Genomic DNA, 23,756 nt, shown 5'->3' with positions numbered 1-23,756 from the left:
TTTTTTTTTTGAAACGGAGTCTCGCTCTGTTGCCCACGCTGGAGTGCAGTGGCGCGACCTCGGCTCACTGAAAGCTCCGCCTCCTGGGTTCACGCCATTCTCCCGCCTCATCCTCCCGAGTAGCTGGGACTACAGGCGCCCGCCACCATGCCCGGCTAATGTTTTGTGTTTTTAGTAGAGACGGGGTTTCACCATGTTAGCCAGGATGGTCTCGATCTCCTGACCTTGTGATCCGCCCCCCCGGCCTCCCAAAGTGCTGGGATTACAGGCGTGAGCCACTGCGCCCGGCCCTACTTTCATATACTTTTAAAAAGTGTGTGTGTGTGTGTGTATAGAGGCAGGGGCTCAGGGAGCCAAAGTACGCAGGAAAGTCAATGGGGACCTGGCCTGGTTGTTTTTCTGTATCATACGTGGGATGTGGATCAAAAGTGTCAGTGAATTTCATGTCAGTTCCAGGCGTGTCTCTCTTTGCGGACATCTTTCAATTGTATGCATTCATGTATTTATTTAACTCAATAGGTCCCTTCTCAGTCACATGTCCTTTGTTTGTTTGTTTGTGTTTGTTTTTGTTTTTTGAGACCAGGTTTCTCTCTGTTGCCCAGGCTGGAGTGAAGTGTGATCTCGGCTCACTTCAACCTCTGCCTCCCAGGCTCAGGTGATCCTCCCACCTCAGCCTCCCAAGTAGCTGGGACTACAGGCATGAGCCACCACACCCAGCTATTTTTTTTTTTTTTTTTTTTTTTTTTTTTGTGGAGAAGTGGTTTGTCCTGTTGCCCAGGCTGGTCTCCAACTCCTGAGCTCAAGCGATCCACCCATCTTGGTCTCCCAGAGTGCTGGGATTACAGGCGTGAGCCACTGCGCCCAACCCCACATGTCCTTTTGATTCTACTTCCTAAATGTCTCTCCAGTCTGTCACCTTCTCTGTAAATCCACTGTGGCCACCTTCATTCAGGCCACTGGTACGTTTCTCCTGGACTTTTACCATAGCTTCCTGTTGGGCGTTTTGTTTCCAGCTTTGTATTCTATATATATATCCAAGGCAATCTTCTAAAAATCAAATCTGCTCATGTCAGTTTTTTGCTTTAAAACTCTCTGTGACTCTTTGCTGCCTAAAGTGGCTGTTTCTGAGGTAGGGTGTATGTCCTTGAGGAAGCAGGTAAGGTAATTCATGGGAGCGTAGACGAAAAACAGAACTGTTGTTTGTATTTACCTTTAATTTGATCCTTTAAACACTTGTATTTTTTGTATGCTTTATTTACACAATACATGTACATTATTCATAACATGTATTATATTGGGAAAGATATGGGTACCTTTCTTTTTGTCTTCACCAAAGGAATGCATCATCAAAAGTGTTTGGAGACCTTAACAATGAAGTCCAAATTCATTAGAATTACAATAGGCCTCTCTGATATGAATCAGATTTACCTTTGAGATCTTACCTGCTTAGTTCTAGCCACACAGGGCACCCCAGGCTGTAAGCTCTTAAGCTTTCATGCATTTATGAACATTCCATACACAGAAAGCACCTCCCCAATCATCATTCCTCACCTAATCAACTCCAACTCCTCCTTCACCATCCAGCTCCCTGGGATCCTCTCAGAGTTCCTCTCTCCTGTGTGCTGCCTTAGCTGCCTTAGCGTAGGTTGGTGCAAAAGTCATTGCGGTTTTGGACCGTGAATTTTAAATCATTAGACCTAGACTCAAACTCATCTTCATTAATCAAAACAGGAATCATTGCAATCAACACATTTTTGCCAATGATTAATGTTTGTTTATTCCTGTAATGTAAAAATCCATGCTTCGGGATTCGACGAACTCTTGGAAAGCATTTTCTGCATCCTGCTGGTTGGGGAAGCATTTTCCCTGCAAAAAGTTATCGAGATGCTTGAAGAAGTGGTAGTCAGTTGGCGAGAAGTCTGGCGAATGTGGCAGATGAGGCAAAACTTTGTAGCCCAATTTGTTCAACTTTTGAAGCTTTGGTTGTGCATTGTCATGAAGAAGAATTGGGCCCTTTCTGTTGACCAATGCCGGCTGCAGGCATTGCAGTTTTCGGTGCATCTCATCAGTTTGCTGAGCATACTTTTCAGATGTAATGGTTTCGCTGGGATTCAGAAAGCTGCAGTGGATCAGACCGGCCGTAGACCACCAAACAGTGACCAGGATCTTTTTTGGTGCAGGTTTGGCTTTGGGAAGTGTTTCGAAGCTTCTCGTGGGTCCAGTCACTGAGCTGGTCATCACCAATTGTTGTATAAAAGCCACTTTTTGTCGCAATGTGGCAATCCAATTGAGAAATGGTTTGCCGTTGCATTGAATAAGAGAAGACACTTCAAAATGATGATTTTCTTGATTTTCGATCAGCTTATGAGGCACCCACTTATCGGGCTTTGTCACCTTTCCAATAGGCCTCAAATGCTGATGTTGAGTTCTTCAGCAACTTCTTGTGTGGTTGTAAGAGGATCAGCTTCGATGATTGCTCTTAGTTTGTCATTGTCAACTTCCAATGGCCCACCACTATGCTCCTCGTCTCCTTGAACTGCCACTGCACCGTACATTCGTTAGCAGTTCCTGGGCCAAATGTGTTGTTGATGTTAAGAGTTGTCTCTGCTATTTTACAACCCATTCTGAACTCGAATAAGAAAACCACTTGAATTTGCTTTATGTCTAACATCATTTCTATAGTCTAAAATACACATAAAATAAACAGCAAGTGATAAGTCATTAGCAAACATAAAGCAAGAAATGCCCATTAAAATGATGTATAACATAACCACATTCATTTAAGAATGTATTCCAGTATTAAACAGCAAATTCCAATAATCCAAAAACTGCAATTATTTTGCACTCACCTGTTTGTTTCATTTTATTTTTCCTTTACCATGTTGTGAGGAGCACGTTTGTGTGTGACTACATTTATAGAGCAGCTATTAGATGCAGGGCACAGTGTGAGTCCATTTCTATATGTCATTTCAATTCATCTGTCCTCTAAGTGACCAGCTCATCTTGATATGCCTGGGATTTTCTAGGTTTCAGCATTGGAAGTTCTGTGTCCCAGGAAATCCTTCAGTCTCAGGCAAACCAGGACGAGTGGTCAACCTATAAAATAATCCATCATGCAGATGAGAAAGTCAAGGCTCAGAGAAGTTATAAAAACTTAGCTGAGCTCATGAAGCTAATTAAGGGTGGGCCCTGGCTGTATCCCTCAGAAAATCCGTGCTCTGTCCATCATGTTGTCATGCTGCCTGTTCATGGGCAGGGACTGTTCTCATTTCACTTTGTATCTTCATGCCTGCTGTGATCCCTGGCATATCTGATGAATGCATGAATGAGGTCACCAATACATAATCAAACATTTATTACATAGCGACCCCGTGAACTAACTAAGCCATGCCTCCTCCCATCCTGTGATTCTGCATAGTCACGGAATGTTAGAAAATCCGACTCAGAGATGATGACTTGCCCAAAGGTCACAGTGCCAGAAGGATGGTAGGGTGGGAGCAGAACCTGTGTTTCCTGACTCATACTCCAAGGATCTTTCTTTTCTTCTTCTTTTTGGAGATGGAGTCTCGCTCTGTCGCCCAGGCTGGAGTGCAATGGCGCGATCTTGGCTCACTGCAAGCTCTGCCTCCCGGGTACATGCCATTCTCCTGCCTCAGCCTCCCGAGTAGCTGGGACTACAGGCGTCCGCCATCACGCCCGGCTAATTTTTTGTATTTTTAGTACAGATGGGGTTTCACCGTGTTAGCCAGGATGGTCTTGATCTCCTGACCTCGTGATCCACCCGCCTCAGTCTCCAAAAGTGCTGGGATTACAGGCATGAGCCACTGCACCCAGCTGGGATCTTTCAATTAGAGCTCTACATGAACTAAACTGAGGGGCAGAGGAAATAATGAGAGAAGACGGTGTTCTTTTCAACATCTAGCTGAAGACACTAAAGCAGCTCTGAAATGCCAGCATTTGCACTGTTTAAAAAACCCAGATTGGGAACTTATTTTCTTAAAAGGAAAGAAGAGTAACACAGTCAAAAAGGAGTGTTTTCCGCATTGGGAGGGCTTTGTACAGGAAAGAAATGGAGGACCTGCCACATCTGGCACCCAGGAGGATGCCTTTTTTTTTTTTTTTTTTTTTTTCTGTGTGAATCATCCCCACTCCCACCTCAGCCCACCCCGCAACAGTCAAGCTTTGGGTCCAAACCAATCTGGCATCTCTAAAATGGAAGCACTGTTTGGAGACAAAGTGGCCAGGCACTGCCGGCCAGAGAAGGGACAATGCCCCACACCCACGGCCTGCCCGCACTGAAGTGCCTATTTATCTCCATTTTTATCGACATCTCTTGGCTTCTAGGCCCTGTTTGTGCTTTGTCCTTGGTCCTTATTGACCTATTGGATTCGGAGGGGAAGCTCAGCCGCAGGCAAATGGGTATTTTAATCCACAATGGAAAACATGAATTCCTCTAGCGCCACTAGCAGCTCCCAGCATCTTGACCCTGAACTTTTCAGCAGCGTGTGGCCACACACGCTACCCAGGCCAAAGAACGAAAGGGCCCCAGGGCACACATTGGGGCCAAGAAAAGGAACTGAATGGTGGAATGTTGCTGACTTTTCCTTCTGGATCTGCCTTTGAGACTCTTGCATGGGAAAAAAGGGTGGAGAAGGGGCAGAAACAAAGCTTAGTCTTTGTCTGATTCAGTCTTTGCACTCTCCCTGCCCCCTCCTGTGGCAGGCCATGGAGGCCACACCTGGCACACCTGGGCATGTTCCAGATGCTTACAAAGGTCCGGAGAAGCAGGGCTGCTCAGTCATTGTGAGAATCTGGGAAATTCTCAGTCCTCAGGGGTTCTGTGAGCAGCCAAGGTGATCAGCCCTGACAGGATGGTCAGGATGGCAGTGAAGAGGCTTGATTGATTGACAGGTGAGCAGAGGATGGGACTCTCGGCAGCCCTAATCAGTGAGAGAATTGCTTCGGAGCACAGCTCAGCTAATGTCCCACGCTGTTCCGGAGCCTCAAGGAAGAATGGGCTGATGGTGGTTCCAGGCCTCCTAGACCAAGTGCAGCTGGCACAGACCTCTGGCGTGCTTGACTCGGAACCTGTTCTGGGAACGTGAACTTGGATTCACCTTAGCAATAAGTGCTCAGGAATGTGTTGGAATTGCTGCCAGTTCCTGGGACAGGCAGACCCCAGAACAGTGGAAGAGATCTGAAGCCCTGGCACCCCTACCAGCCCCATGGGCTCCACACTTAATCAAGCAGGTCATCGGTTATCTCCACCTTCACATAGCCTGGAAGCCCAGCAGGCAGGGTTTGCTCTGCGATGTGACAATGCTGCTGAGTCTCCTGTCACTCACCGCAGCACCTCTGGGTAGTAAACGGCATCTTTCCTGGGTCTATGACAGTTACCATAGCTCTTCCAGGACCACAGAAGTACCTACCTTGTTCTGGTTTTGTGATGAACACTGATACATAAATGTAAAGAAGGCAGCCGGTGCTTGAGGGGACATCTAGTGTATTGGGAGGTGAGGAGGAGGCCAACTAGTCCAGAGGCTCTGACTTGGTTGGAGAGGGGTAAAGCCAGGTGTTAGGAGGGTGCTTGGTTGGGGAGAATCTGGTGTAGGCTAGAGGGGCCAGTGCAGGTTTTCTGGGGGTGCTGAGACCTGAGGCATGAAGAAGAGTTACTTACGTGAGGAGGAGAGAGGAGATCCAGGCCAGAAAGTCCACATCCACTATACCAGAAGCTCCACCCGTTCCGGAACCACACTTCCTGGACTGGCTCTGGAATGTATACCCGTGTTTAGCACAGCGCCTCCTAGTGTTCCCAAGTCCCCACTTGATATTTGGCTGTTGAACAAATAAGCTCAAAGGCCTGGAGGTGAGTGCCTGAATGTTTTAGCTGGGCTGGAGTGGAGCTGAGGAATGTGCCCCGGGGGGTGTGGGGTAGGGACAGGGAGCAGAAGCCAGAGGTGAGGCTGGGGAAGGACAGTGGCTGGGAAGTCGCTTTTGGGCACTTGCACTTTCTCCTGAGGGCCAGGGGTCGGAGTGGGGGAAGACTGGAGACCTGCTTCTCCATCCTTCTCTTGCCCTCACTTTCTTCATTTTCTTAGGAGCCAACAGACCTGTGCAAACCTCAGCTTTCCCCAGTTCAGCTCCTTTTCCATCTCCTTGATTTCTGTATCTAAAAAAAACAAGGCTGCATTATATTGTTGGAGAACAATAACCCACTGGACCACGTCCTGGTAAGGAAGAGCTGCAAAGCCATGGCCTCATCACTGTAGACACAAGCTTCCAACAGTGTCCCATTGTGGCATTTGATTTAACTCAGCCCTTCAAGAACATGCATTTCTGACAAATTCTGCACAGCATCACCATGTCCCCAGCAGATGTCGCTAATGTCTCACATTTTGGTCATGCCAGCAGCACGCATCTCAGTCAACAAATATTTATTAAGCAGCAAATGTGCATTGTGCGCCAGGCTGAGCACTTCGTAGATAAAAATTCCTGGGGCATGACCCAGGACATGAAGAAAAGTTACTTAAGTGAGGAGGAGAGAAGAGATCCAGGTCATTTTTTGATGACAAAAGAAGGTAACATAAAAAAATAATTGACTGCCTGAAAAGTTCTTTCCCATTGAGGTACAAGTTTGTTTCTGGCTATGCAAAGTGAAATTGGAATCGAATGTCTGGGGCCACCTCGAAGCTTGTTTCAAAGGCCTATTACCACATGTCTTTTAGACAGATTTTATTTCAGCTTGGCTAACTGAAGCCTCTGGAATCTCTAACGACAGAAGTGTAATTCATATTTCTACATTTCTTCTGGGAAGGAAAGCCCAAATGAGAAGGCAGCACTAAACAAACTGTGAAGTCAAAGTTGAAAGGATGGTTGCTAGAAGAAGAGCGTCGAGAGCCCCATGCGGTGGTTGCCCCTGAGATGGCTTGTTGCCCAAGTCAGTGGTGTCTATTTGGTTGGACTTGAAGAGGTTCTATGCATCGAAGTTGCTCCACATGGCTGTGCTGACAATGCTTGGAGCTTGGACCTGGAGGTTTGAAGCATCATTATTTAGCAAGTATTCATCCAGCACAACACCCCAGCTCACAGAATGGCTTTGACTCTGGTGAAATCCCAGAGGTGGATGATGTAGAAGGGCCCCTAAATCAAGCATACAAGTCAGACTTGGTACAAAGAGACTATTGTTAGTTCCAGTCCATGTCTATCTAATGGACATCTCAAGCCAAATATGTCCAGAACTGAGTTCCCGCTATTCTCCTTCAAACCTGCCATCTCCAGGATCTTTTTCATTCCAATTAGTTGCAATTCCATGGTTTCAGCTGGTCAAACGAAAAATCTTGCGGTCAAGTCTTAACTGTTCTCTTTCTCCGTATCTAATTTATCAGCAAACCATATCAGATGTATCTTCCTAAATATATCCAGAATTACTCTATGTCATACCACCCCATGCCACCACCTGGTGGAAGTCACCATTGTATTTGCTTGTATTATTGCAATAAGCTCACTGATTTCCCTACTTCCACCTTTGGCCCTATTTGGTCTGAAATTCAGTGGCCAGAGTGGTCATGTCCTTCTCTGCTTAAAATCTTCCAGTGGTTTCTCATCTGACTTAAGGTAAACATCAAGGCTCCATGTGATCTGGCCCTGGTTGTCTCTGACCTCCTCTGCTTCTCTTCCTTTCCTGACTGGCCCCAGCTGCACCAGGATCCTCACTGGTCCCTGAACTCCAAGGGGCACGCTCGACACCTTTGCACTTGATGTTCCCTCTGCTCGGAATGCTTTTTCCCCAGGGATTTGCATGGGTGGGTCCTTCACTTCCTTCAGGTCTTCCCAGCAAAGCTACGTGAGTTTCTCGGGGCTACTGTAACAAAATACCACAGGCTGGGTGGCTCAAACAACAGAAATGTATTGCTTCACAGTTTTGGAGACTGAAAGTCTGAGATCAAGGTGCTGGCAGCGTCTGTTGCTTTTGAGGGCTGTGAAGGAAAGGTCTGCTCCAGGTACTCCCCTCCATCCCCCGCCCCCAGCATGAGTGGCCACCTTCATGCTCACATGAGTGTTCTCCCTGCCTGTGTCTGTCTCCAAATTTCCCTGTTAGGAGAACACCAGTCACATTGGATTCAGGCTCACCCTAAAACCTCATTTTCAGTTGATTCCCTCTGTGAAGACCCTATCTCAAAAAAGGTAATATTCTAAGGTATTAGAGATTAGGACTTTAAATATTAAATTCTAGGGGGACACAGTTAAACTCATAATAAAGACCTTTCCTAGTTACCCTACTTAAAATTCCACCCAGTTAGGGAGTCTGGCACTCCCTAACGCCCTTCCCTGCCTTAGCTTTTTTGCTCTTGAGAACCTTATTTCCACCTAATGTGCTGCTACATGTTACTTACCTGTTTTGTTTATGGCCTATCTTTCTTCTTCCTTGGATCAAAGCTCCATGAAGAAGAGGTCTTTGCCAGGCACGGTGGCTCACGCTTGTAATCCCAGCAATTTGGGAGGCCGAGGCAGGCAGATCACGAGGTCAGGAGTTTGAGACCAGCCTGGCCAAGAGACCAGTCTGGCCAATATGGTGAAACTCCGTCTCTACTCAAAATGCAAAAATTAGCCGGGCATGGTGGCAGGTGCCTGTAGTTCCAGCTGCTCGGGGGACTGAGGCAGGAGAATTGCTTGAACCCAGGAGGCAGAGGTTGCAGTGAGCCAAGATGGTGCCACTGCACTCCAGCCTGAGCAACAGAGTGAGACTCTGACTCAAAAAAAAAAAAAAAAAAGGGGGGGGGGATCTTTGTTCATAGTTGTTTTTCCATCACCTAGAGTAGTACCTGGCACACAGTAGATGATCAGTACCTAGGATAGAAGATGGAGCTGATGAGGGCCACTGTAGACTAATGTTAATGAGCTAATATTACCAGGTAGAGAGAGGTGGGAGGGGGGGTCAGCTAGTGGTTGATTTAAGGAAGAAAAACACCATGCAAGTATAACATGGGGCCCAGGGTGAACCATCCCTTTTTTGGCCTCTCCTGCTTTTACAAAGGGGACTTCATCTCAACCCAGGCCTCAGAGTGCAGGCTCTGTCCTTTAGCTTGCAGACTGAGTTCTAAATGAAAGCAGAGATTTCCCCCAAGCACAGAGCATGCCACAGAGCATAGTGAACAGCCTGCTCTTTTCAGGCCTTTGTCAGAAATGATGACGCTTCCATGTGGCAAACCGGCAGCTCAAGGTTTGGAAGGGGAGCTGCTGTTCAGGGATTCCTGGCCTGGAGTCCCTGCCGACGAGCAGCAGGGAAAGGAATGGGGTGGCATCTAGCAAGAGCGCTTTGCCCAGTCCTCAGAGAAGTTGTGGCCCAAGGTCTAGTCAGCATTTTTGCTTCCTAACACAGGAATAATAATATGAATACTAACAGGAGTATCATCCCAACTTGGCAGGCTATAGGAAGATACCTTCATTCAGATAAATAAGCCAATACTTAGGGAGCCATTGCTTTGTCCTGGCATCGTGCAAGGCATGAGGGGATTCCAAAAGGAAATCTCTCATATTCATATTTCACTTTAGCACGAACAAAGAACTCACACATGCATTGTCCATTTCATTCTCACAACTGCCCTATGATAGAGATGTTCTATTATCTTGTTTGACAAGAAGGGGAATGAGGATAAGTCAAATGACTTACCCACAGCCATGTATATTCAATGATTGAGGAAAAATGTGAGTACACATCTTCTGGCACGCATCCTGTATTAATAATAATAACAGGCCAGGCGTGGTGGCTTACGCCTGTAATCCCAGCACTTTAGGAGGCTGAGACTGGAGGATCGCTTGGGCACAGGAGTTTGAGACCATCCAGCGCAACATAGCGAGATCTCATCTCTTAAAAAAAATATATACACATATATATATATACACACACACACACACACACACACACACATACACATACACACATACATATAAGCCCAGTGAGGTGGTGCTCACCTGTAGTCCTGGCTACTCAGGGGGCTGAAGCTACAAGATCTCTTGAGTCCATGAGTTCAAGGCTGCAGTGAGCTAAGATCATGCTGCTGAACTCCACTCTGGGTGACAGAGTGAGACCTTGTTTTTAAACACACACACACACACACACACACACACACACACACAAAGTATCATTAATTGGATGTGAACTATGTACCAGGCACTGCATTTAGCACTTTATATGCACTTTCTCATTTTACTTTTCACACAACCTTGTGAGGTAGGGAGCATTTTATGAGATGCAGAAACAGCAGTCAAGAGCAAGGTAGAAACTTTCGCCAGTTCTCCCAGCTCTTGATAATGGAAGGTGGTTCCTGAAAGAGTAGCAAGTGCAATGGGCTGCAGGAATTCAGATAAGAGATGGGGGCGGGGGCTCGGTGTCAGATGGGTCAGCCAGGAGGGCTTCAGAGTGCACCAATCCTTATTTGGTAGGTAGAGAAGGAGTTCTGGGCACACTGTGTTGAGTGGCAGAGAAGGGACAGGTCAGACCTGAGTGCTGGGGCCCGGCAGGGAGGCTGGGAGATGAGGCAGGATGAGGCTGGACAGCTGGAGGCCAGGAGTACAGTGAGGAGCCAGGCAGACCCAGTCCCTACCATTAGGGAGGCAGTAGCCAGCTTGGCACTTGGAAGCATGCCCTGATGCATTGATTCCAGGGGCTTTTCTGTTTGTTTATTGCAGGCATTCATCCCTGGTAGGACTGTGGAGTCAGCAGTGGGCACAGGACAGGGAAGGGGTGAGGTGTTCCTTTCCGGCATCCTCCCACGGCCTTTTCCCTTCCAGCTTCTGAGGCCTAGCCCAGGTCAACTGAATACAAAGGAGCATGAACAGTTCTTATTTCCTACATTAGTCAAGTCACTTAAAAAAAAAAAAAAAAAAACCAAAAAACTAATTAGTTCTGGCAACTACAGGTCTACACCAGCTTTCCTAACCACCATGAGCTGAAAGGGTCTTAAAAGTCTCCTGACACGGCTCTCACTGATTACTGGATTGCCCTTGCAACCATCTCTGCTGGTTGATTTCGGGTCTGTTTGCACATCTCTGATGGGGAAGAGCTCATTGTCCTGAAGGCAATTCTGGTGGCCTGGGCTCCTCTGGTTAGGTCCAAGACACGCACACACACACACACACACACACACACACTTACACAAAGGTATATATGCATCCTTCTCAGTCTGGCCTCAAGATTTCCCACCTTGAAAGAGACTTGAGAGTTGAGACACCACAGCCCTGTTGTTGCTGTAGAACTTGGGAAGGGCAGGGCACGGTGGCTTATGCCCGTAATCCCAGCACTTTGGGAGGCTGAGGTGGGAGGATTGCTTGAGCCCAGGAGTTTGTGACCAACCTGGGCAACATGGCAAGACCCCATCTCCACAAAAAATACAAAAATTAGCCAGGCATGGTGGTACACACCTGTAGTCCCACTTATTTAGGGGGCTGAGGTGGGAAGATCACCTGAGCCTGGGGAGGTTGAGGCTGCAGTGAGGCATGAGCTGTGATCATGTCACTGTACTCCAGCCTAAGTGACAGAGTGAGACCCTGTCTCCAAAAAAAAAGAACTTGGGCAGCAGCTCTTGCCGCTGTCTCAAGGCTTCCAGGTGTGCTAACTGCTTTAATTGCTTTTGAGGCTTCAATGTCTTCGCCATTTGTTGATGTTGTTGTTTTGTTTTTTGGTCGGGACTCCAAGAACAAGGTGACCAGTAGAGGGATTTTCTCAGGAAGTGATTTTCACTGAAGTTGGGAACTTTCACACAATGTGGGAACTTCCAGATGTCTGTGAGTAAGAGGGGCCTTCCAGAGAGGAGGGTACACTATTACTTCCCATGGTGGCATTTCGGGTAAGCCAGCCTCTGAGGCTGGGACTGCTGCTCAGGGTCTTCCAGGGAGAGGAAAAGTCCAACCAGGAGAGCTTGGCGTTTCTACCCACCCATTTCCAGGCTGGAAACCTGGGAATATAGGAACCACCCAGAGATAATGGGGTGAATCCACAACAGGGGAGCTTGTTCTTTTAGGGGATGATTTCCAGGCCTGTTGAGATCTTCTACATGGTGTGGCTGTAGCAGAAAATAATGGTGACATGATATGGCTAGACGGGGGGGCTTGGTTTACCCTGGTGCACAAGTGTCACGTGAGGAGAATTTGGAAGTTCCTTAACTCTAGGCTGGAGGGACAGCAGTGGACTCAGAAGGTGGCTACAGAGTTTACTATGGGACTGCCACGGTGAGCAGTGACGTGACCTTGTGGCAGAAATGCCCATAAAGCTAACCATAGGGTACTGTCTGAATTCCCAACACTTGGAAGACCCCCATCCCTAGGATAATGATGGATGATTAGAAGCCACAGTGGGGCCAAACACAGGCCGAGTTTCTCCTGGGCAAGAGAAACAAAATAAAGAAATGCGACTGGACCCAGCTCTGAGTCTGGCTGGATCAGGGATCTGAGTGCGTTCCCCAAGAGCCCTGCACTAGCTCAGTCCTCAGGATGCCACTTTCTGCCTAGTAAGTCAGCCCTGCTGCTTAGGTGCTAGGAAGGGGAACTGCTATGGCTCTGTTTAGGCAAGAGAAATTCCTGCTGCCTTCAGTAACAGGAGTACTTCAGTAAAGAACATCAGCAAGTCTAACGCTTTAGGAATCTCATTTGTTGAAAGTAGTGAATGAAGAGCAAAGGCTCATGGAGTATTCAGAAGACCTCAGACAAAAAACCTCATACGCAGCCTCATGCCTTGAGTAGGATTCTGTTGCTAGTGCACCAGGGCCAGGACCAGTTTCATTTTGAGTTTTGCTAATTCATTCTGAGTTTTGCTAACAAGAACAGGCTTCTGAGTTCACGGGAGCCCTGTGCATCTTCCCAGTACCAGCTATCCCACTCAAAATTGAAGAAAATCTCATTGCGTCCTTAGCAATGGGTATTTCCCTTTCTTTCCTATTCCCTTCCCAAGCTGGAGCCTAGGGCTTCCCATTCTCCCTTCATCTCCTGCGTTCTCCAGGTTCCAGGAGGACCCCGTGGGGTCAGCCCCTACAGATGAAGTGATTTAGGGATCAGGACTTCTCTCTGCTTCCAGTGGCTGCCTTAGAGACAATGCCCTTGTGTTTTCTCTTCCCATTTCCCCTTGTTTCACAGAAGTGCCACTTCCTGGTGATTAAAAACCCAAGAAAATTATCTTCAGGTCTTCTTTCCCATTTTTCATAAAAAGCCAAGCCTTTTGCATGGATATGTGACAACAGGTGGCTTCATCCACGAGGTACTGTGCTGAGCCAATACTGCTGCCCACAAGTGGATGGAGAGAAAGGGCAATTTGTCAAGAAAAGACTGTCCTGAGAGACTGTATTAGTCAGCTGAGGCTACATTCTGCTGAGTAAGAAACCACTACCAGACCTCAAGAGACTTCTAGTGATGATGTCTGATTTCTCACTCAAGTTATACGTCGTTCACAAGCCAGGGCTCTGCTCCATGTTTCCTGCGATCCAGGACCCAGGCTGATAGGGGTGCCTTCATCTGGAGCAGTGCAGGTCTCACAGCACAGCAGACATGGCAGGTGCAGGCTACCTCATAAAGCTTCCACAGACATGTCTCCCCATTTTTCACTGGACAGAGCAAGACACTGGGCCACTCCTGGGTTCAACAAGGTGAGGTTTATAATCTCCCTGCAAGGGGGAGATGGACACATGCCAAAGGCCAAACTTGACCTTGATGGGCAAGATGTACAAATTTCCTGTTTATACAGAGAGAAGATGCTGAACACTCATACAGTCTGCGCTAGTGTATATACCGCCTGGCATCCCACTGCCCTAGAGCATCCTTCTTATCCCTGTGCTGCTCCATCCACTCATGGCTCTTCCGCTGTCAGGACCTCTATCCTGGGCCCCGGGTATCACCACTGGGCTGGCAGCTGCACTCAGTATCTGGGCCGGTGAGGGACAGTTCCTGGTCCTGCTCAAGTGGGGTGAGGCAATGACAATGGTTGCCGGATTGCCCAAATTTCAGACTCTGAGAACACTGATGCAATTTCCAAAATAGGGTGTTTAGGTTCTGCAATAACCCAATGGCAGGATAAGTGATTTAGGCTTCTATGGGCTGCCTGAGAACCTCTTCACCTACTTGTAGCTCTTTCAGTGAGCAAATGACTTCTGAGTTCCAACTCCCTGAGCATCATATGCTGCCAGAACAGAGCTATTTAATCCACACACATCACAGAGAAAGCAAGAAACTAAGAGGCATGAACAGTGTCTTTAACATAGTCTCATATTTGGAAAAGCAGTTTTAAAAAAACAATTGAAAATACAAGATAATGTAAGGGTTACTTATATAAGTTTTAACCTTATATTGCTTGGCCATTTTTACATATAAATTATTGCTTACTAGCTTCGATAAATACACAGCACAGTCATATATATATATATATATATATATATATAATATATATACACAGAGGCAGAAAGCATGGAATATGGGAAAGAAAACACTGTTAATGGCAATTCTGGTAACTCAACAAATGTTTCATATTTACCAGTTCTTTAAATGGTGGAAAACTACCAAGTGTAGTCCCTGAGAAGTTAGGTAGACACCCTGATGGCGGGTTCTCTATCTTCTAATTGTTAATGCAAGCTGACAATATCACAGCAGCCCTAATTAATGATACATTAAAAGGCAAGATTTCTTGCTTCAGGTCACTGATTTCATCCCAGTATTTAATAACAGTGTAATACGAATACAATAAATAGACTATGCAAATAAATATTACTCTGCTAAAAAATGTTTAGTATATACAGCTTTGCTTTATACAGTAATACATTTTCATCTAACTTTTTGGCAATTTTTAAAAACCTCCCCCCCGCCCCACCAGTTTTAAGCAAAACTGGCCCACTCACTAAGAAGCAGGCTGAAATTTTAAGGACATGTTTTTGAAACACTGAAAGGAAATCCTGTGTTGGACCACTGCAGAAGACCCGATCGTCCCCATTTTAATGTTTTTGCCCAGTTTCTGAGAAGCCTGGATTGGCTGCGCCATTTAGGAACATTCAGTTCCAGATCTGCGGTGTCTGTGCTGGCTAGAACAGACTTGCAGGGCTGGGATATGGGTAGCAGTGAAAGCCCAGCTCCAGGGATAAGAAGTCATCACTGGTACTCTCTCTTTCACGCCACAATTTCTCCTCCACTCAGAGGCTCATGCAGCACCCTCTCCCTGCAGACTAGGCAGTGTGAGTGCTGACCTTAGCCACATGCTTCTGAATTCGGTGTATGCTCCACACTACCTGTTTGTGGTTCTCGGTCTAGGGAAATGAATTTATTCTAAACATAATTAAGGAAACTAGAAAAACGTGAATGCAGGTCATGTGTATCACTATAATCATTTGGCAATTATACAGATGACAAAGAGCAAATTCAAAACACCACACTCTAGGGAACACCTGCAAATGTGTATGTAAAAAAAAATTTTTTTAATGGCAAGGTTGTGATTTTGCCTATGGGGTCCTGCATTCTGCTGTCTTGTGCTAACTTCATTTTTTTTTTTTTTTGAGACGGAGTCTCGCTCTGTCGCCCAGGCTGGAGTGCAGTGGCGCAATCTCGGCTCCCTGCAAGCTCCGCCTCCCGGGTTCACGCCATTCTCCTGCCTCAGCCTCTCCAAGTAGCTGGGACTACAGGCGCCCGCCACCACTAACTTCTAAGCAGGGCTAGTTTGCTGGAATGCTGACGAATCCAAAGACCCACAGGACTGTCTGAGAGTTGTGCTGTAACAAAAAGAGCCCACTTAGATGTGCCCCTGCACCACCTGGTGCTGAAGGTGGCAGATTATGTAAGATTTGCAGAGTGAGCGAAGATTTTATGCAATAATAAAACTCCAAATGAGAGCTGGCAAAGAGCTTAGCCATCTTCTAGACCACACTTTTAGCCAGAACAAACCCTATTCTGAAGAGGCCTTGGTGAATATCCAGAGAGGGTGCATGGCCCATCCTATCAACAAGGATCACTCAAGCCCCACCACTGTCCACAAGTGAACAGCTCAGATTCCTTAGAAAGAGATTTCTGTTGAGTAAAATCTGGTTCTCACAATTCGGGCTTGAATTCTTTAATTCCAGATCTAAGATTCTGCAAAGCTTTGGAAACTTCTGAGAGCTGCTGCCTGGCAAACCTCTGGAGACAGTTGTTACACTTCAGAAAGATGCAGAGATTTTAGACATTCAGAAGACAAGGATGGAAAAGCAAACCTCGACTGCACAAAATCCTCCCTTCCCTCTGCTACCCCTAGGACCACTTAACCACGGCTGAAGGAAGAGGTGAACAAGTATCATTTTCTCCCCAGCCAGTTTCCACCCATGTCATGTGAGATACTCTGAAATCACTGTACAAAATGCATTTAACACAACATTTGTGTAGCTTCATCTGGCTCGGTGTGCATATCTGTCTTGGGGTCTAAGTGGCATGCAATATGCTGAAATAGTTCTCCATGGAAAATTAGTCCCCTAAAGGTAATGTTCTACTAGGAGCAATGTAGTTCTAATGTAAATAAAAATCTGAATTTTGAAACACAGAAACAATGTCAGGATGGCCTTATATGATTACACTGGCCAAACCTTAGTCCAGGGCATAGGAAAAAGGTGAGAACACGTGCTTGTGCTGTAAGCCCATGCTATACTTAGTAACTGCGTGAGGAGGGCTTTGGAGGGTTTGCTCAGCCCAGCTGTGAGGGAAGTCTGCTCTCCGGTTCTCACGGCTCTGGTGTCCTCCTGTGGGCCACATTCCATGACGGCAGCATGCAGCATTTCTCTGCATGGACCAGCCCTGGAGGATGCCCTTCTATAAAACCCTGTAAATGTTCAGGACTGAAATTTTACATGCTGGGCCAAACTAAGTCTCTCTCAAAGTTCTCCCAAACCTTCTCTCCACATGGTTCCTTCCAGCAGTATCTCAAGCTCAGTGTGGTTCCTGAGCCCAGGAAACAGCACTGCTATAAAGATGTCAAAAAGCATTGGACACGCCTCAGTAATGAGGATGAATGAGGTGTTGATGAGACAAAAAGGAAACAGGTCTGTGTGGGCATGAAAGAGATGAACAGGCAGGAAGAGTGAGAAGTGCACCAAGACTCCTGCATTTGGAAAATGAACGGACCAGACCCTTGCATTTTAGCAAGGTGACAAGTATCTAGCAGGCAGGGGTGGGTTTCATTATCTGACCCATAGGCTGTTTTGTTCATGTGAAGGTTGAAAGAAATCCTCTAACCAGTCCTTGAAAATATCAAGAGGTCTTATTTGCTACAGGAGCCTCAATTGGTAAAAATGGGAATAATAAGAAAAGATTTTAGAAGACTCAGATTTTGAAAAAGAAAAGAAAAAACGGCAAATTATAGAAAGGCTCCCTGCTTTGGCTGGTAGTTGGACAATAGGACTTCTAAGTCGCCAACATTAATCAGACATTTGGCTATTTCAGGGCATTTTTCATTTGCCAAAACACTGGTAATTACCACTATCTTATTACCTAGAGAGTGCTAAGTGCTTCACTCATTAAATGTCACTTAACCTCCCTGCACTGGCTGCTGTCATTCCATAGTGTGGGCAAGGAGCCTGTATGAGGTACGCAAAATGCATCATCAGGCACAAGAATGCAGACTTTTGTGACTCTGTCACCTCAGTAAGCAGTTAATGAGTGTTTACAATGTGTCAGGCACTGTGCTTTTTCAAAATCATATTATGTCCAATAAAAGATAAGAGCCTGCTTACAAGTATAAAGAAAATCCCCAGAAATTAAACAATGAGTCAATTTCTTAAAGATTACTATTTTTCCTTATTGGCAAAGCAACTTCATCTACCTTGCCTATAGCTGCAAATCAGTTGTACAGAAACTAATTTCACCTGCAAGCATATGTCAATAGTTGATTGTGGTGCAAAGTGATGCACACCTTGACATTGTTCATCTGCCCATCAGAGCATGGATGCTAGCTGCAGTCCTCACTAACTCCCTAGACACAAGTGGCTTTTGGTGATGTCATAGGTTGTATCAACAGAAACCTCTCCTCCCTGGAGATCTAGAGATGCTGTCTCTGTCATCAGGTGTTCAAAAGAATGACTTCTTTGACAGCTTATGGACAGGAATCTAAAACTAGGCAAAGTAAAAACTCCTTCCTGTTTCATGCACGCTCTTAATGAAATATTTGGTCATTGCATGTCAAGACGTTGTCTTGTCTTGATGCTGGCACATCTCATTGAAAACTGGACTGGATCAACAATGTGATCATAAGAAACCTGCCTTCTCCATCTCAAGAATGCTTCTGACTCTCCTTCTGCCTTCTTGTCCCGAGAGTAGCATGGAGAAACCTCTCCCCCTCTCTGGTGGTTGACATCACTTCCTGAACACGCTTTGGCTGGCTTTCCTGTGAATGTCTTGGGTTATACTGATAAAACTCAGCAACTTCTTTTCTCACAGGAAAGCAACGTGCTTGGCATAGACATTCCCGTAGCTCAAAGTGCTGCAGACACAGGGGAGGTGAGGCAGTGGGGCTCACACCCGAGGCTCGATCCTGTGTGAGAGCTCAAACAGAGCCTGCTGGCTGTCAATGACATACAGGTGATTAACATAGGACTTTAACTCTTGATGCTCTTTTGGAGACAGGTCACCTGTTGTTTAGAGGGGGAAAAAAAGACAATCTCAGGAGAGCAGTAATGCTGTATCTATGTCCCAACAAAACCCCACACTAAGGCTGAGTAAATGTACCAGGTGGGTTCTCATTAGTCAGAATCCCATAAGAGGTGTCCTTGTCCTACAGTAGAAATGCTTTTTCAGCTCAGAATGGATTCCTCAGGTCAGGCAATCAGATCAGCTGGATATTTATAGCATTTATTACCTAACATTGTATATTATTTAGAAATTACGTTATTATCTCATTGCACAGGTGGGGAAACTGAGCACAGTCACGCAGCAAGTTAAGTGTCACAGCCAGGATTCGGACCCAGGCCAGATGGTTCCTGAGTCCTTCTAGGTAGCCTTTTATAGCAGTTACCTGTTTAAATGGCCAGCACTGGCTCCTATATCTCAGTCCAGAAGCGTTGAAAATCGCTGATAATGTATTTAGCATATGAATGCAATCACTCTTTTTTTGTTGTTTAGATTTTGTACAATTCTTTGGTATTCTCATTTTTTGGAAAAAAAAATTTAATGGAGCAATTGAATGAACAGATACAACAGAACAGACTCTAAGATGTGGTTAACAGATGAAACAGCTTCAGAAAGTACGTGTATGGACTAAAGTCTACCCAGAGAAGGACAAGACAAGGGGCTTTTCCACTCACATATCTAGGGCACTCAAGGAATCGAGGGGCCAAAGGAGGCTTCACTGCACTGTGAACACATCCACACCCTGCTAGCGCTCGTGCTGATAAGGAACAAGGATGAAGCAGCATGAACCACGGGGCAAGCCCGTACACCATAGTCAAACACACACACACACAAGCAAACCATTTGAGGCTGGGGAACACTGGCCAAACTGCACTACAGTAAAACAATGGAGTTGGCGAAGACTTCATATCCTGTTGCTTTGTAGATTATGCATGGGACAGGCAGGGTGAGCTGCTGGAGCTCAGTTTGAGCAGAAGGAAAGGAAATGCAGGAGGCTGAGCATTTTCTTATAGCATTTTTTTCTCTTGGTGAAACTCCCTTTTTTCTCCTCTATAACAAATGCATTTTATGAAGAAATAATTTAAGACCTGTATGACATGGGTGGCTTATAATTCTTAGGTTTAATAGAAACAAGGCTTCCTGGTTTTAGCAAGTAAACACACTAAGAGTTACAGTTTATATCAACCCACCTGTTTGAAAGTAACAAAAAGCTGTTTTATTCCAGAATGCCTTCTCTGGAAGACGTTGAGAAAGTTAAACATTGGTTTGGATAACATGATGCTACAAAGGTAATTTTATGTTAATTTTCAAGCCTTAAAAAGATGGCACAATGAATGGTTCTAACCATGGCAACTGACATTTGCATGACACTTTATAATGCATAAGTGACTTGATTAACATTTTCATATTTTATCCCAAATGCTAACATTGGTTTACTATGCTCATATAAACCGTTAAAACGAATTAGGATAATTCAGTTCCCAAACCAATTTTTTTTAAAATTTTATTATTATTATACTTTAAGTTTTAGGGTACATGTGCACAACGTGCAGGTTTGTTATATATGTATACATGTGCCATGTCCCAAACCAATTTTTAAAGATACTGTATATAAATATTAGAACATAAACTGGCTTGATCGTTATTTAAATTTCTCCTTTGCTTAGTGCCACACAGAGGGTTGCTCTCTGATGAGTGGGAGGTTCAAGGCAGGTTCAAGGCCACACAAGCTAGTATAACTATCACCTTCCTGTCTATACTTGGAGCATATATAAACTAGAGTTCTTTGGTTAAGTGAGACTGATACCTTAGAATTAGCTGAATCCCCAGTAAACACTTGGGAAGCAAAGGAGGATAAAAGCAATATGAAGCTGTACTCATCAGCATTATGCTTGCACATTTCAGTGGATCTCTGTGATGATGTTATGGTTACTATTTTTATTGTAACTGCATTGCACTTGTATGCTTGATGAAGAATTATGTAGGTATATTAAAGTGGTACTAATTGATGTGAATATTTAGAAAATTACGTCCTGTATTTATAAGTCTCCTTTTCAAAGAGAAAACATAATCCACACAGAAGTCCAGTTTCTAACTTACTTTGTTGGGGGACAATATTGCCAGCCTAGACCAGCACTGAACAGAAAAAAATTCTTAAGCAGGTGTACTCAATTGTTAGTAGTACTTTTCTTGAGAAGTAGGACTCTGATTTTCTACTTTATATATACTTCTATATTGTTGAAAAAATTGTTTTACAACGGGCATGTCTTAAAAAATGAAGTTGAACTGAGTGGTTGCCTTTGATTAATTTATAATTATTGAACTCAATTTTCTATTTTTTATTACCCTTTGTATCCATAGGATCTGTAGAGGGCAAAGGAGAGGGCAAAGAGGTAAGGCAGACTCAGTCTGAATAATGGCTAAATAAGTGAATCTCTCAGAGTCTCTGCTTTTTGTTCTACACCTACAGGGTTAATAATTCCCGTTTGCTAGGACTAATGTCAGGATTCCATTGCCCATGTGAAAGCTCCTTCAACTCAATAAAGTTGATTTCCTTCCTTCCTGCAATGTTCTAACACCATTTAAACATAGTATAAATTATGACTGAGATTTAAAATGGAACAAATATTCCTACATACATTAGTCTCAGTGGGGATTCTACAAAAGTGCTCAGAACCACACTTTTGCAGCTGAAAGGCAGCTCCAGACAGGAAGTTTATGTTGGAGAGGAGAAAAGATTCTGGAAGGCTGCTTTAGGCACTTTTACAAGCTATAGTCCTATTCCAGGAAGGCTCCAAGCAAAAAGGTTAGGGACAAGGTCACCCCTGCTAAACTCACCAGTGATTTTGAGCCAATGGGCAAGCAAAGCAAGACACTGTGGGGACAGGAGTCAGCGGGAGTTGCGGGGAGGAGGTTTCTGAGTGTGTAAAGTCACTCTTCACAGCATAAACTTGCTGCCATGAGGGGATAATAATCTGTCATCTCTTGTTTTCCTCTGCATCCCAAACATGCAGTGATGAAACAAAGAGACAATCTACTATATATATACAATATGCATATGTAGATACATATGATACTTTTCAATCTGTTTAAATTGATTACCACCCAATACTTGTGACCACAGTTGGTACCAACGTAGAGTCAATTTACATTCCGCACCTGACTTCAATTACTCACCAAACTGGTTAGTCCTGCAGTGTCTCAGGGTTCGGACAGTGTCTGCGATCATATGCTGTAAAGTAAAACAGGAAACACATCAATGGAAGGGTCGTTGAGGGTGTTACTGAAGAAGCAGTGCCTGCTACGATGGAAGGATAATCTAGCACTCTTGGCTGTAAACAGAAGAACTGTATTTGGAGGTGGACGTAGCTTTGATTCTATGGAGCTTGGATTATCAAAGAATATTTAGTCCTTGTCTGCAAAAATAGTAGCAACAGAACGGGTGAGGTGGCTCTCACCTGTAATCCCAGCACTTTGGGAGGCTGAGGTTGGCGGATCACTTGAGGTCAGGAGTTTGAGACCAGCCTGGCCAATATGGCGAAACCCCATCTCTACTAAAAATACAAAAAAATTAGCCGGGAGGCGGGGTGGTAGCAGGTGCTTGTAATCCCAGCTACTCGGGAGGCTGAGACAGGAGAATCACTTGAATCTGGGAGGCGGAGGTGCAGTGAGCCGAGATCACACCACTACACTCCAGCCTGGGTGACAGAGTGAGACTCCGTCTCAAAAACAAACAAACAAACAAAAAACAGTAGCACTCAATCCGGGTTGCACAGGTTCTTACTGAGCCATGAGAAAATACATTGTAGAGAAGTGCAGCACCCCCAGCCCCAATCATCCTGTTCACATTTGTACGTGTTTCACTTCAGGGTATGTGTCACCTCCTCTCCATGAAGCCTTTCTGAGACGTCCCTCCTGGACTTAGAGGCTCCAATCTCAACATTCCCACTGCTCTTCGTACAGCACCTATTGGCTTTGTGTCACTGTCATTGCTGTTGAACTTTTCTCCTTCTCTAGACCAAGTACCACCAGAGGGCTTTGCATGTGCACAGCCTACTATGTCAGACACATTGGCTTACACATATGTGCTGGAGGTAGGAATTTTTGTAGATTCAATGGTTCAAGTATCTTAAATTGTAACTGGAAATGAGATACTTACAAAAGATGAACATTTTCTAACACATTAACATCATATTTTTTTTTTTGAGACGGAATCTTGCTCTGTCACCCAGGCTGGAGTGCAGTGGTGTGATCTTGGCTCACTGCAACCTCTGCCTCACGGGTTCAAGCAATTCTCCTGCCTCAGCCTCCTGAGTAGCTGGGATTACTGGCATATGCCATCACACCCGGCTAATTTTTCCTAATTTTTGTATTTTTAGTAGATACGGGGTTTCACCACGTTGGCTAGGCTGGTCTCGAACTCCTGACCTCAGGTAATCCAACCAAACTGGCCTCCCAGAATGCTGAGATTATAGGTGTGAGCCACTGCAGCCGGCCAACATCAACCAACATCTTTAGAGACCATTTTCTGTACATAGTTTATATTCACGTATAGTCTTCAATATTCTAATTTAATTTCTTTCCTTGAAGTCCTCACTGATTTCTAGGCAAAAGTCTTTTTTTTTTTTTTGAGTTGGAGTCTCTGTCACCCAGGCTGAAGTGCAATGGCGCGATTTCGGCTCACTGCACCCTCTACTCCCCAGGTTCAAGCAATTCTCCTGCCTCAGCCTCCTGAGTAGCTGGGATTATAGAGGCACACCACCACGCCCAGCTAATTTTTATATTTTTAGTAAAGACGGGGTTTCACTATGTTGGTCAGGCTGGTCTTGAACTCCTGACCTTAGGATCCGCCCACCTTGGCCTCCCAAAGGGCTGGGATTACAGGCGTCAGCCACCCCGCCTGGCCGGCAAAAGTCTTCTTAAATGTACAGCTGCTCTGGACAAGATCCCATCATCTTATACTTGTGTACCTGCAAGAGTCTTCTAGCTGTCTCTACCACTTTTAGTTTTTCATGTTGAAGGAAGTGGCATTTTGGAAGCATATACATATATGCCATAGGAGGAACTAGAGTGCATTATGTTCTCTTCCAAAATGCTACGCTAGCTGGTTTAATCGCCAGAATAATCTCTAAATACTATTG

General features: G+C 45.2%; 1 protein-coding gene across 11 annotated transcripts in view; it reads right to left on the bottom strand.

The window, feature by feature from the left end:
• Nucleotides 1–1,194: 1,194 nt before the first annotated feature.
• The window catches only part of RAPGEF5 (Rap guanine nucleotide exchange factor 5), a 254,427-nt gene continuing 231,865 nt past the window's right edge, over nucleotides 1,195–23,756 (bottom strand). The window contains exons 25-28 of one of the 11 annotated variants that reach the window (XR_010120058.1): nucleotides 21,793–21,847; nucleotides 8,394–8,847; nucleotides 6,111–6,169; nucleotides 1,195–5,769 (exon numbers count right to left, since the gene is read on the bottom strand). Coding sequence is in view for 3 of the 11 variants with exons in the window: in XM_063636306.1 (XP_063492376.1) it covers nucleotides 19,194–19,372; nucleotides 21,793–21,847 (234 nt within the window). In the remaining 8 variants the exon portion in view is untranslated. The other 10 variants (XR_010120057.1, XR_010120056.1, XR_010120059.1 and 7 more) reach the window with 10 other exon arrangements.

Source organism: Symphalangus syndactylus, chromosome 3 (genome assembly GCF_028878055.3).
Source record: "Symphalangus syndactylus isolate Jambi chromosome 3, NHGRI_mSymSyn1-v2.1_pri, whole genome shotgun sequence".
In the NCBI taxonomy this organism is placed as follows: Eukaryota; Metazoa; Chordata; class Mammalia; order Primates; family Hylobatidae; genus Symphalangus; species Symphalangus syndactylus.
Note: the sequence above shows the minus strand (reverse complement) of the source record. Positions and strands in the feature narration are given on the sequence as shown.